Source organism: Accipiter gentilis, chromosome 15 (assembly GCF_929443795.1).
Source record: "Accipiter gentilis chromosome 15, bAccGen1.1, whole genome shotgun sequence".
Taxonomy (NCBI): Eukaryota; Metazoa; Chordata; class Aves; order Accipitriformes; family Accipitridae; genus Astur; species Astur gentilis.
In genome coordinates this window covers 10,002,501-10,019,453 of record NC_064894.1, presented here as the reverse complement: position 1 = coordinate 10,019,453, position 16,953 = coordinate 10,002,501, and the positions used below count along the sequence as shown (strand labels likewise).

General features: G+C 39.1%; 1 protein-coding gene across 1 annotated transcript in view; it reads left to right on the top strand.

Annotated features, from left to right (window-relative positions):
• The window catches only part of ME1 (malic enzyme 1), a 178,502-nt gene that overhangs the window by 128,077 nt on the left and 33,472 nt on the right, over window positions 1-16,953 (top strand). Inside the window, exon 7 of the mRNA XM_049818306.1 lies at window positions 11,256-11,365. Within this exon, the coding sequence (XP_049674263.1) occupies window positions 11,256-11,365 (110 nt within the window). The remainder of the gene's footprint in view (window positions 1-11,255; window positions 11,366-16,953) is intronic.

Genomic DNA, 16,953 nt, shown 5'->3' with positions numbered 1-16,953 from the left:
TATCCTGTCCTACCCTTGTTCTTATTAATTCTCATTATTTACATATAAATTATTTGTCATACTGCAAAATTTGTGTTGCCTAATTGGAGAAGAACTAGGTCTTTGTATTATGTCAAATAATTAATGCTCTACACATTATATGGTTAGTTAGATTTTATCATCCATGTTCACCTGGAGTGCTGTATCCAGTTCTGGCCTCCCCAGTACAGGAGAGAGATACTGGAGAGCGATTAGTGAAGGGCCACCAAGACTGATGGTCTGGAGCATCTCTCCTGTGAGGAGAGACCGAGAGCTGGGGCTGTTGAGCCCAGAGAAGCAGCAGCTCAGAGGGATCTCTTCGGTGTTTAGAAATATTGGAAGAGAGGGTGTAAAGAGGAGACAGCCAGGCGGTGTGTAGAAGTGGTGCCCATTGACAGGACAGGAGAAAATAGACACAAACATTGTGCTTAAATGTAAGAGAAGTTTAAGCTTAAGAAAAAAACTTTTTACTGTGAGGGTGACCGAGCGTGGGCACAGGTTGCCCAAAAGCTGACTGGACGTGGTCCTGCACAGCCTGCTTTAGCTGACCCTGCTTGAGTGGGGGGTGGATGAGATGGTGTCCCGAGGTGCCTGCCAGCCTCAGCCATTCTGTGATACTCCGCTGTAATCTTCACTGTTCCTCAAGTCAAACAGCGTACTCTCTAAATAATGCTTTGAAATAGTATGCTCCTTCTTCCTTAAATTCTGCATTCTCCGTATCTTTAGTCTAGCCTCCGATATGCTTTTTTTCTCAAGTGTAATTTGTGTTGCAGGTACGTAAGATATTTTAATGCCTTAAAAATACCATCAAGAATTTGGGGAGGGAGAGGTGTGTTTCATAAACGATCAAACAGTACATAGATTTTGGAATGTATTTAATCTGTCAGAAATACTTTAAGTATTCTGGTTACCAACCTCCCTTTGACATTTCTGAAAGGTCATTACTTCTTTGCCTTTTAACAGTGAAGGCTGTCAGTGGTGGAAGTGAGATTTCCATCTGTTCATTATACCTTAAGTAGCAGGGGAAAAGAGCAGATGTGCTGCCCCAGGCTTTGCCCTACTTTGGCTACCCAACTGCATCTTTTATTTTAGGGAAAATATCTCTAAACTCATACAAATGTAATTAAATATGTAAGCAAATGCAGGCATCTTGGTTTAGCCTCCTAAAGCCACTTAGCAATCTTTAGGATCTGGCAAAAGATACTGTATCTTTTCCAAAAAAACATTGCATTTGCTATAAATCACTCAGGCCTGATTCAGTAAGGCATCAAAGCATGTACTTAGGTTAAAGGAAAGGAATAATCCTGTTGACCCAAGCTGGAATTCTCATATGTTTAAGTGAATACCTTAATAAATTAGCCTTTATTGAAATAGTATTTTTAAATGCTGTTAGACACAGTTAAAATAAATACAATAGAAAAAATCATTACAGAACTTTCTGGTGTAGAATTATCAGCCAAGGATCTCTTTTTATTTTTGTTGCTATAATGCAAACCTTACCCCCTCTTTTGGCAAGTGGAGAAAATTAGTGTGTGGGCAGTGAATATATGAAGGTTCATTCTCGAGAAAATAAGATGCAGCTTTTATAAGCAAAATGCCACCTTAAAGTACGCACAGTCAACACAAATCTAATTTGTGCAGCCAAATGGGAACATTTACCTTTTCTAAGTGCAGCTGTCATTTTAATACAGAAATCTGAGAACTTGCCCAGAGAAACATTTCATGTCCAGATTTGGAAATCGAGGCTTCTTAGAATAGATGGTTCCACTAATCACAGTAATTATAAATAGTGATATATATAACATAGTATCTTTCATCCTAGAAGATCTATAGAGGACTTCCCTGTGACAGCCCTATGCTGTTGTTGACCACTGTTCAAGTGCTGCTGTACTTATTTCTTTCTGATAACTTTTGTAAAAATTTAGAACATTAAAAATCTTATTTGTAAAATGTGCACGTGCATGCCAGCACAGGGGAAACCTCAGAACTGTGGCTTTCTGATGCTTTTCTTGGCAAAGTAAAATTCCTGACAATCTAAACCAGACAGTAATTTTCATTGACTTTTTAACAAATGTTTAAAGATTGCAGTCATGAAGTGACCAGGAGACACCCGTCTGAAACCAGATATAAATGATTTAAGCTGTGTAGGGTGACTTACCATACAGCGTAATGTACTTTATGTGCTCTTTTTTTGATAATCACAGTTCTTTTTTTGGTTTTGTGTAAAGCCATTTAATTAAAATAAAAAAGTAAGCTTGAAGGGCTTACTGAGGGCCACTCTATATTTTGGGAGGGCAAGACATGACACACACCTTTAGCTACAGCTAAAGATTCATGAGGAATAAAGCTACTCACTGTTTCCAGCTGAGATGGATTTCTTTCTTGATTCTCTGTTTTTCTGATTTAGCCTACTCAGACACTTGACCAATCCATCTGTTCAGTACCCATCCCTCCCTCAGCCAGAAGTGTCACAGTGCCAGGTCTCTAAAGAAGAACTGAAGAGGCCGAAAAGGAAAAAAAAAAAAAAAAAAAATCTCAGATCATCTGTCTCAAATCTGCATTCATCTCTTTTAAGTGAATATAAAACTCAAGGTAATTTGAGATTGTTCTTTGGTCTAAGTCACAGTTAAAGCAGCTAAGCGGTAACACTGGAAAAAGCAGTAGAATAGCTAAGAGAGGTAGAATTACATTTTCAGGCTCCCGGAGTTTTACTTTTGACTTAGGTGGGGTCAGGATCAGGTAACAAGTGAACCAATACAAACTCATGAGAAAATGTTACAGTAATTCAGTTTGCTGTTTACTTCAAATCCACATGGAATGTTTGGTGTTTTTTTTTTAAGGAGGAAAACTACCAAAATTTACAATACAACTTTCTTCCTCTTCAGATTTAACCTGAGCATTAGCCAAGCCTGCATAGCTCTGCATTTGTGGAAGTTTGCATGTTATGTTTTTTCATGGCAGTGATCTAGTCTGTTGGGGCTGATGTTTGTTTGTGTCAAGAACTGAGTGTAGGAGTTTGGCTCACATATGACTTTGTGACATTTCGAAAGTATAATTTATTTGTATAACGTGCATTATACTCTGTCTCAGTACTGTGTCATCCAGCCACCTTCCTGCTGAGGGGACTGCTTCACAGTGGAGAAGAGACAACTTGACACAGTCCACCATAGGAAATTAATTTGACAGCACTCAGTGCAAGACCTTATGGAAGAGAGAGGTAGTTTTATGTTACAAAATCTCTAAACAGGTTGGTTTTACTCAGTCAGTCTCACACCTGCATACTCAAAGCATCAGGGTGTATGGGTTCACGTGGTCTGGCCAGGATTGCTCATGTGCGACACTGAAGGCAAAAGGGCCCTGGCTGTCAAGGCCTCAGTGCTTTTTCTGCGCTCCTGGTGATGAGTGGTGATAAACTTGATTTTTATATGCCTTTAGGATCCAACAGCTATGCTGGCATGGTTATTTTGCCTCAGGGTTCTTCTTAGTTCTGTCTCCATAAATTTTAGGCAAGTCTGCTGTCCATTTGTCTGCGTATCCTCATGTTGAATTTCTTCGGACTGTAATACAACTTCTCGCTGTGCCCATAGGATAAGGAGTGGCATACGTGATGTGCCGTGGTAGTGAATTGCTATAGTTGCTCTTCTGCTGTTGTCAAGGTGCAGGGTCCTGGTTCAAGAGTTGGCTGTGCTGTGGCCTTACCAGAGCTCAGGCCTGCTCGTCTTGATGTAAATGAGATGTTTTTAATTTTCCTGCGGTCAATTTTGTCCTTTGTTATCCATGCGTGCCACTGTTTTCACCTTTGTTTTGCTGCTGCTTCCAGTAGTGCATACGTTTCCATTCACACTCTACTCATACCAGCCTTCGTAGTTCTGTTACAAGACTCTATAAGTCTGCGCTGGAAAAGTCAAAGTTATGATCAAGTCCAGTTCCTGACAATATTGTTGTGTGAAGTATCTTAGAACAAATATCTAAATCCAAAACAAAATACAAATATTTTTGCAACAAGAAAAAATGAATCTTTACAACAATGGTAATTTACGGTGAATTATTTCACAGCCTTTATGCTTTACAGCCCTGAGACATCTGGTAGTTAATTCAATCAGCTATTAGAGTAGAAGAAATCTAGTTCAGGTTCTCTAGTGACTGTCAATATTAATCCTTTAACACTTCAAAAATGCACAAAAATTAGGGTATGTTTAGAAGTGTTTTCAACTTCATGTTTCAGTAGGGTGGACTTCTAAGACTGCAATTTAAAAAGCAAGTAGTCCTCACTACAGAGTGTGATGCAACCAAGCTGATGAAAAATTGAGTTAAAAAACCAGACCATCTTTTTCTTGTAGTAATTGTTTGTTAGTATACCACAAATGCTTTATATTTAATTACCTTTATGCATAAGATAAGCCCTTTATGTAAATAGTGTCTGACTGCGGACAGAGAATCTGTTTTTTCTTGTCTGCTTACGAGCAACAACTTCTAGGACCACCAACCACAAGATCTTCCTAATTCAGCACAGATCTGCTCCTAAGCCTGGCTGTTCCCAAGGCCTGCGAAGTGCACACGTGTAGCAGTGCTGTTGGCCAGGGGGAAAAAAAGGGGAAATTATGAGCCATCTCCAGCCTGTTCTGGGACAGAAAGGCCATGGAGATGAACACCAAACCTGTTCTGGAGAGGGAACGAGCAAGCAGAGGAGTGTTAGAAGCGCTGGTGCAAAGCAGGGCTGCGCTGCAGACACTGTAGCACTGTGGTTGTGCCGGGGAATAGTAACATGGGAAGTTTTTGTAGAATTATATTGCCTTAAGGAGAATGTGAATGGAGCAAGGCTCTGCTGCTGGTACTAGGGTGGGTGCTAAATGCTGCCATCTCCCCTGCACCCATGCCTAGTTTTGATATGTACTGAGCTCACTGGGGCAAGGACTGGTTTGGAAACAGAAAATGACTATGACAAATAGTCCTAAGAAAGTAAATGCTTTCTGTAGATAAAATAAAAACAATGGCTGCCTGCAGGGGAAGAAAAAAAAAAAAAAGAAGAAGAAATTTAAATAGGGTCATTCATGTGGAAAGCAGAGATGCTGACAGTTTCTATTAAGTTCCTTAGAAAATCTCTTCCTGTGAAGAACGTCCTGTCTCCAACTTGCTGGTCCAATTCAGGAGAGAGAGAGAAAGTGATCTGTAATTTAACGATACCTATTCTGGGAAAGTATTTGCATTGTAGCACTGACTAGAGCTGCGTACACCTTGGACAGATTTCTGTCCTGTGCAGCTGTAGCACATCAGGCTGTTAGGACAGGCAGCATGAGTAGTAACGTCTTCTGCAGAGTGGCTGTGGGGCTTGCTGGAGGGTTTCTCATTTTGGCCATCTTTTTCCACAGAACATATCCATAGCAATTATTGTGGAAAACTCTATCCCCCTCGGTCAAATTCTGTTGAATTTAACCAGCAGGTTAAAATTATAGTGGAAGAGGTGCTAGGGTGGATGTATGACCTCATTGCAGCAGTTCACTTGCTTTATGAAATGAAGTCACAGATAGCTTTGGGGAGAGCAGGAAGAGAAGGCATCCGGGTCAGAAGAGCTGTCAGGAGGGAAGGCATCCTTTCGTGAAAGCCTTGGCACAAAGAGGAGTTTCTAGCCGTGGCCATTATGCTTTAAATCTGTTTTGAGCAGTGGGATATATGGAAATGAACAAGCTGACAGCATTTGGAGTGGGAAGGAAGGAGATGATTTCCACATTGTCCTGGTGCACTATAAATGGTTCTGGCTGGCGGAGCGGCTGCGTGACGCACGAGGCAAGGGAGAGGACGCCAATGTTGCTATCATTTTGGTTTTGCTCCTTCTTAGGAATGGGTGGCAGCAACCACTTCTGATGATTTCTAAGGCTTTTTCAGTTCCAGGCCCATATGAATAAAGAAAATAGTCAAATAGGATTTTGGAAGCTCTAAAAACCTAAAAAGCAACCACTTGTTCCGTTAGGAAGGCTTCCAAAACAATGGCTGGCACTAAGAACAAATGATCTGAATATATTTCCAGAAAAATTTCTTAGCTGTAGAAGTAAGCATGGATTTTACTGATCATATGGTTTGAATTCAAAATTATGCCCAAACTTTTATAGCTCCCACTGGATTCTTGAGGGTTTTCCCTGTTTGAGGTTCTTAAGAGCGTCGGGTTGCCAAAATGCTAGTACGGTATATTAGGGATGGTTAAAGAGCTGTGGACATTTTTCTCCAGCCTGTTACATAAAGAATAATCTGTAGAATGGTTTGAAAGATTAACATTGTTGTCACAGACAATTGAATATAACTTTATTTATAAATGGGGAAAACTAAACTACAACTGTCACGTAAAATATGTTGTAAATTGGGAGAAGTATTGGAAACAGTGTTTTCTGGCAACCACACATTGTTCAGTGGGGCGGTTCTTTTTAATCCATTGTCCAGCATTTGTCTCCCATACTTGATGACACATCTGATGTTGCATGCTTGCCACCACTCTTGTCCGTATTTTCTGTCCATAACAGAAAAAGGAAGGATGGCTTCAAACTTCTGTCTGGTTGGATCCTGATTCAGACTGTCTGTATGACTTGGAGCAGGAGACTAAGATCCAAGTACACATAAAAATGTGGGTGACAAAACGGGATTTATGAGGGGGAACAGTGATCTGGCTTATCACTTTCTAGGGACGATTTATATATGTTTAATCAGCTACCACAGTGACAGATCCCAAACAGGCGGAAGATTGGAATTCACAGCTACAATATACTTGCCTGCAAGAATCCAGCAGTCCTAGCCAGGCTACTCAAGCCAAGCTTTTGCTATCAGAGAAATGTTTTCCAGAGCAAGAAAATAGTTAAGAATTCACTAGGGCATTTGTTATGGTTGCACACTGAGGAGGACTGTTTCCCAGATTTTCATTTAATTTCTTAGTTTTGGTATTCTAGGACTAGATCCATCATTTCTTCAAATATTCTGGTTAAGACAGTTGATATCCAGTGGATAGGTTCTCTTCTTGTTTATTTGTACCACCTTTCAGTATGAACATGCATGTTAGTTACGTGTTTCTCCATTTCCCCAGTTATCCCCTATATATCCCTGGTCAAGAGTAGTGATAGCTGGAGAAATGTTGTCTCTGTTTTGGGCAAGCGATAAAGCATGATGTGTTGTATGTGACTCATGTTTGCAGCATTGTAATCGTGTGCAATGTCTGCTTGCTCCTGTGACTCTATTGTTGGTGACACATTCAAATTAAAAGGATTTTAGGTTACATTTTAAATGTGTATGCCTTAAAATTTCAAATAGGAAGGTGAAATTCTCCTAAGGTATATGATGATCATGTTTAGCTACTTAGATAAGCAGTACACAGGTTAACACCCTTATTTCACACTATAATGATACATAGTCCACTACATTTAAAATATGGGGAAATATCTCTTAGAGGGTTTTCTATCATGAGAGTTCTTTGTAACTTTGCCTCCTAATCTTCTTGTCCTGCCTGGAGCTGCTGGCACTCAACTGCAGGCCTTTTGTCTTTAACATGCCCCCATAACAGTCAACCACAACCATTCAGTGGTGTTCTTAAATCTGATGATTTCATTTGTAGCAAATCTCAGTTTCTTGCTTCTGGACCTACCTGATCAGTCAGTCTGTATCATCTGAGGAAACTCAGTGAGGTCAATCTGTGCCCTATCTGTGTAAAGTAGTGATGATAGACGTTAAGATTGTCATGCTTTAGGATCACTGTATGCTTTTTCTCTTTCCATAATGTTTGAAAGATAATATGAATCAGAGCACTGTAGTGGTCTACAGTTGCTGGAATTTGAGTAGTTTGGAAGGCACAACAGGATTTGATGACTGCAGGCAATAAAGTGCTTGGTTCCCTTCTTATCCAGCAGTTGTTTGTCTGCCATACCCACCTATGGAGAAGTGCAGATCCAAACGAAAAATTTGCAATGACAGTATAGGGTATGAGATGCAAACAGGCAGGACATGCTCTGCTTTCATGAGGGTTGATTCAAACATGGAGAAACCACAACCTAAACCCGTCCATCAGAGTGCGACAGGGGTGGAAGCTTACTGCAGAGTGATACAGGGAGGAAAGTGGAACTTAGCTGTTGGCTGTGAACATAATTTTAGGTTTTGGCTCAACGTTCTGCTGTAAGTGATTGCGATAGTAAGATGTGGAAGTCATAGAAGGATTGATGGCTGTGTTCGTATGGTCACTGCTTCCAGAACTGTGTGGCACCTTTGGAGCCAATTCATGATTGCAAGGGGATTTTCTGGAATGCGAGAGATTAACTGTTTTGTATTACCTCATCTGTATGTCTCATCTGTTAGTGGTTTTGAGAACAGGAATACTGCAAGCAGAGAAACACTGTGTCATTTTCTTGTCTATCATGGGTACCCAGTGACTGGATTTGATTAGACTTTTTTGAGGACACAGACCTCAAGCTTCACAAATCTTATGAGGTACTGCTGGTCATGGGCAGTACTGAAGTCTCAGTTTTTTTTTACTGGGTGTCATGTATAACACTTGCAATGAGTAAGAATGCTGCTTAGAAATTTTTCTGCTATAACACCAAAATCTGAGGCCCAGAATTAGACTGCCTGCATTTTTTCCATTTTAATTAAACAGCCATGGTATCTTGCTCAGAGAATTAGTATGGGTAGTGTGCCCAGTATAGGACTAGTGTTTTCTACAGGGACACTGATTTAATATAATTCACAGGGAGTTTTGCTCTGTGTCTACAAACGCAATGGGTAAAAAAATGGAGAAAAATCAAATGCAGATGAGAAAATGGAATGTTATATAGGGTAAAATAAAGAAACAGACATTGGCTTAATGACATCCAAGAAACACTTCTAACCAGGCTCCAGGATTCCAGAGTGTTAATCTCATTAGTTTCATATTATTATCTAATTGTCAGCTCCTGGACCCTTATGGAATCACAGATATTCACGTGAGATACTGAACCAGGATAGAAATTTAAATTAATTATTGAAAAGTATCTCCAGTTTCTTATTTGAACTCAGTTGTGATTTACTGTACTGAATTACTGACGCGCCAAATTCTCTTTTAAACAGTTGCCTGTCATTATGCTGCTGAAGAAGTGCAGGTTTTTCCATAAAACCTGAAGATGTATTTATTTTCAGCAGGGATTACCATTCCTGCCAGTGGAATCCCAGTAGTCTTGGCTAATTGTAATAAGGCTGTAAATATGTGATTTCCATGGAAATTAATTTAGTCATAGGAATTTTTGTCCTTTTTTTTTCTATTGATGATTTTGCTTAACGTGGTTGCCAAACACATGTATGGTTTAAAGAAAAACTCAATTAACATTAGAGTAGATTATTTATACTGAACTGCTCAGTATATGTATATATTGCTTTTCTGGATGAAGCTGGAAGTACTTGACTGTCTCTCTTGGATTTGTGCTCTTAGTAGATAAGGAAAATCCTCCTTTAGCTCAAACAGGGCTGTTGAGATCTTGCCCTGTTAGACCGTAGTGTTAATAATTTCATAGCAACACCTTACTGCAATATTTTTAAAAAGTTTTAATGGTTCCTCAGTCTGTGCAAATTGTTTATTTAAGTTTATTTAAGGTTTATTTAAGTTTAAAATACTTTTTTTTTTTAAAAGAACTTTTCTTGTAATATTATTCCAGGGTGGGATAATGTTTATGTGATATTTCCAGATCCAAACTTGTACAGACAGTTTTAGTACTAATACTATAGTTTAAACTTGTCATGTTTTACTTTTTTTTTCCCCACATGAGATTGACAGTATTCAAGTTTGGTTTTTTTAATTTTCTTTTTCCCTGTTGTCAATGTGCTGTGAGCTTGAATTCAGTCTTTACATAGTTTTTGTCTAGAAATTTCTTCAGTGTTTTGGAGGATTTTGTGGTTTTTGTTTTGTTTTAAGAAAGTATTTGAAAATGCTGTATGGGAATGTTAAGCAAGGAATCCAGAGACAGTACTATTATGAAATGTGCCTAAGGACTGGAGGATGCATAGTAGTAATATTAAATTAATTAAACTTATTATTAACTTTAATGTTAGGAGTAACCTTATTGGCACACCAGGGCAATTTTTTACTTGTTACGTTTTGGCATATGAGTCTAGTGCCAGGAGCCTGGCATTTCCTTATTAAAAAAAAAACAAACCACCTGTGTTCCTCTCTTCAATAATTTTTAGATGTATTTGAGATGCCTTATACCTGTTGAAGTCAACATAGGCACCTACCTATACTAGACAAATGCTGTTGTTTGCTCCTTATTGGTAGTGCAGCCTTGATATGCAGTGGGTCCAAGGCAGCAAGTTAACACAGTAAATTGTTTCCAAGAAATGTAGTGATTGGCATTAACTTTGAGACTGTTACTACAAGGTTCATCGAAAGTTACTTACCCATGCCATTGAACTGACTTAGATAGTCATAGCAGGTAAATGATAGAAATTGTTCATCTGATGCAACTGCATACTATATTTCAAAATATAGTATATATAGATTGCAAAGGACTATAGGAATTGCCAATTTGAATTGTTTCATGAGCTGCAAGGATGCAAAAACATTGAAGTGCTTGTTAACTGATTCTTAGCATACTGTTCAAGAAACATCTAGTATTCCTACCAGAAAATCAGTTTTGACAATCCAGTGAAACAGTAGATATAAGAAATGTAGATAAACTTTTTTCTGCATATACCCAAAGTTTCAGTGTATGTTAGCCAAGTGTAACTCGGTTCACATTTGCAGCTATCACTTTCCTTCCTTAAAGTGTTCTCACATATTTATCATTTGTTGGATTAACCATGTTTCTGATCAATACCTCTTTTATAATAAGCATGGTTAAGCATCATGTTGAGTGATGTCATGCTGCTGACCTGCATAATGATAATAAAATAAAATCCATGTTCTGAATGTGTTACCTTTTTACTCTATTCCTTTTGGGTCCAATTTTTTTTGCTTACTAGCTGATTGCTCAGCAAAGACTTCTGTTGAGATGTCAGCAGAGAGATGAAGGCCTTTTCCCCTCATCTTTATTCTTAACTTAGAACTGAGTAAAGCATATTAGTAGTCTAATTATGTCTTCTAGATAATTTATATGAATGTAAAGATACAGAATATAACAGAAATATTAGATGTATAAATCATATTATACTTGTATTCAAAATCTGACTGCAAATGTTAATAGCTTTTTAATAAACAATTATGTATTATTTTTAATGTAATGCACAATTTTTTGTCTTTCTAGGTATGGCATGAACTGCCTCATTCAATTTGAGGATTTTGCTAATGCTAATGCATTCCGCCTCCTGCATAAGTACCGTAACAAGTATTGTACTTTCAATGATGACATTCAAGGTAACAGACTCTTTCTCTTCTCTTCTCTTCACTCTTGTGATGCTCACAAGCCAGAAAAATGAATCTTAATTGATGTACCAGAGGGAAAAAAGTATATCAGCTTTTGCGTGATATTTGAAGATGTTCAGTACAGGTCACATTTTGCCGTGGGTTTCCTCAGCATGGGTTGCTGGAGAGCTGTCTCTGCTCTTAACCTTTCCGCTCTCATTTATGCCTCATGCTTTATTTAGATGTTCACTCTTCAGGGTTTTTTTTTTTAACAGTTTAGTGTGTGGATGGCTCTCCCATATAAATTATTAACTTCAGATCTTTGGGCAAATGTCAAAGCTCAAGCCTGGACAGTTTTTTTTGTCACTGCAGTGGCAACTGCTCCACTGTTCCTCCATGTAACGGAGCTTGCTTGATAAATGTCAAACTGTATTTCAGTTCTTAAACTGACAGCTCAGTTAAATATCCTTCTAATTTTCCTTGCAGTCTCAGGGCTGCATTCAGTTTTAGAGGGAAATTATCCCCCTGATTCTGCTTTCCCATCTGAATCACTTGTAGCAGCAGGCAAAAGGAAAAGATCCAGGATGGAAAATGTCAGCAAGGGGGATTCCCCCAGTGCTCAATCTAGACGGACATCTTGTCCCTTCCCTCCCAAGAAGAAAGACAAGCAGGGCTGAAGCGGCGGATCCTGCTTCTTGGGTTTCCTTATTTCCTGTCAGGAAAACAGCACTGGAAAATAACTTTCTCTAGGGCAGTTAAGTGCACTGCCTCCCATCGTTGCGAGGAGACTGAAGTCAGATGAAGTGCTGGAGAGAGGTACCCAAGGAGGGTCCTGAGCACCCAGCTGCCTCTTACCCCCTCATGTTTCCGTGGGTGCGTGGAGATCCTCAGCAGTGACAGGATCAAAAATGGGAGTTTAACTGTCTTCGTTTCTAACAGTTTGCAGTGACACTTTAAGCCAGGCATTAGGAGCTTGAGTTTTCCAGAAGTCATTCTTGAGTCATTCTTGGGACCTAAGTCCTATTTCAGGGACTCAACGCATGGCAGTGGATTCAAATAGCCCTTGTCTTTCTGATGTTAGGGATTTGGCTAGCCACATGAACTGTGTTTCTGTTACAAGCCTGGCTGAGCTTTACTCCTGCATCTGAAACAGATTATGGAGGACAAACTCCCAGATGGGAAATAAACTAATTGTAAAATGTCATTTCCCTTTGTGAGAAGCATGGTGCTTCTTACCCTGCAGGGTCTGAGTGTAGCCATGGCTACGACAGTCCAATACAGCAGACCAAACAGCATCTGGAAGTGTCCCTAGTTGTTTAGAGACCCAGCTCCCACAGGGAATTCTCTTTCCTTGCAGGACAAAAGTCCTCACCCCAAATCAGAAAGAGACTCAACTGGAATGTAGTTTCAAAGAAATGGAAGGAAAGCTTTTTGGCAAAAGTGTACTAAATATCGGTAAACTAAGCTGAGAAAGTTTTTAGTGTCCCTAGATGTATGTTAAAACCACTGCATTCTCTCTCATGCACCTTGGAATTAGGTGTCCTCCCATTGAAAACTGTTGGAAGGTATCCATTTGGCTTTTGGCTGAGCTGCTGTAGCAGCTATCAGTCTTCCTTAGAAGTGCAGCCACGTGCAGTCTTTTAATTTATTCAGTTTCAGCAATCTAATTTGTGTTTGTGGGTCTTTCAATATTTTCATAAGCGATGTCTGGGACTTCTAGGTGATCATCAGCCTTAATGCTTGTATAGCTTCCGAGAGGTGAAAGCGGATGCATTTAGTCTGTTCTGATCTCTGTCATTTGTCATCATATCCCCATAAATATCTTCAGTATCTTTTTTTTGTAGGATGTCATCTTGCCTTATACTATGGCGGTAGAATAACAGCCCAAACATAGATCCAGTGATCTTTTCTCCTTCTCCCTCTTTCTATTACAGCTTTATAAACCCTAAGGTTCTTTCACCCGACAACTTTAATGAGGATAGATGATGCTAACTTCTTTAGCAAACCTTAGAGATTTTCACTTTCTAAATGGCATGATTTTTTCCAGGTTACTTGAAAGAGTGGCCTTCTCTGTAGGCAAGTTGCATTTTCTACCCCTAGAGCAGTAAAGCTGACAAGTAGCGTCAGGCCAATAAAAGCAAACAAACACAACGTTGCATCTGATTTGCCATCATCTTCTGAAGACAGTGCTTACATGATATTTCAAACATAGTTTCTCCTAGTCCAAATATTTGGCTAAGGTGGCCAAAGCTACCTTAATGGTTGAAAGAAATGTTTAATATGTTTCATGGAAGAACTTGAGGCTTTTTTCACTGCCATAGGATATCCAGACAAAGGATTCCTATATATCTTAGCGATGCAATGAGGACCTTTAAGTACCTCAAATCTAAAAAAACGAATATACAATCCTGACTCCTGCCAGACTCTATAAAAGATAAAGAAAATATGGCAAGCTGAATACCCATTTGCAAGTAGAACAAATGCAGTTGCCTTCTGTTAGCTTGCAGCTATTTGCAGGGTGTCAGCATGCCCCAATTGACGCCATTGCAGAACATTTGGAAAAAAGTGTCTGCCAAAACACTGATCTTATTAAATCACTGAAGATTGGCCATTAAGGGTTACCTATAGGTATATTTAAGGATTTCTGGAAACAGTTTTGTCTCCACCCCTGCTACAGCATGGTCACATCCTTTACTTTGGAAAAACCTTTGTAACATTTTCTGTGTCCCCTCTCTGTGCTCAAGATGTCAGGAACAAAGGCAAACAGGATTCTGACCAACTGCTATAAATCTGTATTGGAATAATAAAATTGCTCTTATTTTATCATTCTAGAAAGCATCTTGGGTTTTGGATGGGTGGTGAATTTTTTCCCTCTGTAATTATGATAATTTCTTTATATTTATATTTTCAAAATGTTTTGGTTTTTTTTTACAAACACAATAGCAATAATGTTGCTATGGGGATAAAATATTCATTTTTTTCCTTGGATTCTTGTTTGGTTTTATTCTGACCACAAATCAGCTTGCTTTTTTTTTTCTTTCCCCTCTGAAACATACAGAATATGATTTTCAGAAATGAAAATCAGTGAAAGCCTTAGGTTCAAAACAAATACTTTTATGTGGTTTTCTCTAACTATTAGAGAGCATTTGCCAAAATTGGGAGGTTTTTTATCATAATTTTCTATAGGGGAGAAATATTAATTAATATTGCAATGTCAAGCTCCACAACATTTAGAAATAGCTGAATTAGATCAGCTTGCTAGCTTTGGTCTTCTCCAATATATGTAGGAAGGGTGAATCATAAGGACAGGGTGGAATTTTCTTTAAGACATGAGAAGTGTTGTTTGTTTGTTTTTTTTCCTCCAACCTCTGCCTGGGAATGGACCTATGCCAGAAGAAGAATTGGGTGTTGTGTTGCCAAACAAAGGTGTTTATCAGGGTGGGGATCTCTGATTTGATCACTGCTGGAAAGAGGCAGGGTGAGGATTCACAGTTAAGGAAGTTGAAAATCCCCTTGGAGAAACTAACCTGTTCCCTGCCCTGCTGCGGGGATGTTGACCAAATCTCTTAAAATTGGTTAAAGAAGTTGTCCTAGGTACAAGTCCAGGATCGCAGTGTCTGAAATCCCCGTCACGAGTGGGATTGGCTCGGGCCCCTTGTCAAACCCAGCTGGGACAGAGCAGGGTGCCGTAGCACTCCCTTTCCACACCCATCGTGGTTTTGGTGTGTCTGTTGAAAGAGTTTTTGCTACTTGAGCACAGTCAGTGGCTTAAGGCAAGTTTGCAAGTCTTGGGAGCCATGCATTTGTTTTATGTGGGTCTCCCAGCGCTTATCACATGGTATCTGGTTGTAGTCATTGCTAAGGGTGATAAATTTGAAATAGTAGCATAAATTTCTCTAGCCTTGCTGCCTCTATGAAGGTCAATTATTTCAATTGTTTTGATTTTTTTGCCACCCCTGTACTTTAAAATTGTCTCAACTGACAATGACAAACTTCTGCAGAATAAGCCAATCTACATAAAATAAGTGTTTCTCTGTGCAGCATAATGCTGCTTTTATTCTAGTGTTATAGCACCATTTCGCTGTGCCCACAGTTGCAATGCTTTCCTCCATTATGGACACAGAGCCTGTATTTTATGCCAACAAAAATATTTACACGGAGAGATTGCACTGGATTGGAATTAACTTCGGGTATCCATCATGATCTTAGATGTCATTAGTTTTTAGCAGCTATGCTGTTTAATTGCATCAAAATTATATGAAAAGAAACAGACCTAAAATAAAAATGTAGAGCACATATAATTTAAGATTATTATTCCATCTTACATGTGTGGCTTTATTTAAAATATATGCTAAATGTTCAGCAGACTGCCATTTAAATAATTAGGAGACTTATACCTGGAAGTTATGTTATGACTGATTTAACATTAAGTCAGTGCAGTTCTCAGAAATCAGGATTTCTCTGTCACAAGCATTCTCCTTTTTAAGACTTAATTCTTTTTAACATTAACATCGGAAATGATACATTTGGTACCTAGAATTCCGGTTCGTGAAATCAAATTGTAAAGAAGGTTTGGGGTTTGTTGTTGTGGCTGTGATGGGCAGGGGGCTTCCAATTCATCCTCTGACTAAGAATTTGAAAAATGCAAAGTTGAATGACGTGCATAAATCTCAAATTCTGATATTATGTACAAACTAGAAAACCTCTTTCATAATCTGAAGTGGCATTTGCTTCCAGGTGGAACAGTCATTGGGATTTTTAGAATAAAATAATTAAAAAAAAATCCTATAAAGACATATACTGTAGGGTTATGTGAAGTATATTTTTCTTCCAGTACATTCAGGATATGTCCTCTCTATTACACAGTGGTAAATTTACGTTGAAATCAGTATGCTTTCAAGTAAATCCCTCACTGTAGCTTTTGTATACTTTTCCATGTGTATCTACAAGTATGTGCATATACGTGTATGTACAAGTATTCTTCTGTTTCCTTTTTTGCTCATTATGGGTTAAAAAAAGAAATCCATTCACCCCATGTTCCTGGGCAACGGGCTCCAGGTGGCCCTGCTTGAGCAGGGGGGTCACACCAGACGACCTGCCAGCCTCAGCCACCCTGTGCTTCTGGGACTCTGGATCCCTTTTCAAATATACCAAACGGTTGCGCTTTTAAAAAGCTCCGTTTCTTCTTCACTAGAGCCTTTCCCCCCTCTTTGCACTGCCTGCCAGCTGCAGAGCGGGGCAGTGGGCATACACAGCTTTGGAAAGCCAGATCATGGCAAGAAGGAGGAGCTCCCGTCTCCTAGAAGAGGGTCCTTTGAACTACCCACAGCCATAGCATTTGCCTCACTTGCAGCTGAGATTATACCTTTGAGATAGGATCTTTACTCTCACCTTTTTTCCCAGTAAGTGAAGGAGAGGGATGAGTTTTTTCCTGGCACAGTGTTATTTGGAAGACTAGCCATGTTAACATGTGATTTCTATTATGCTGTGTATTGAGAAATATGAATTTTACCACTTCCTAATCTTTTAGTCCAGAATGAATAGCTCAGATTTTAGGATATACTGCAGAAATTCCTCCCCTCTTCTTGTTCGCTAGCTTT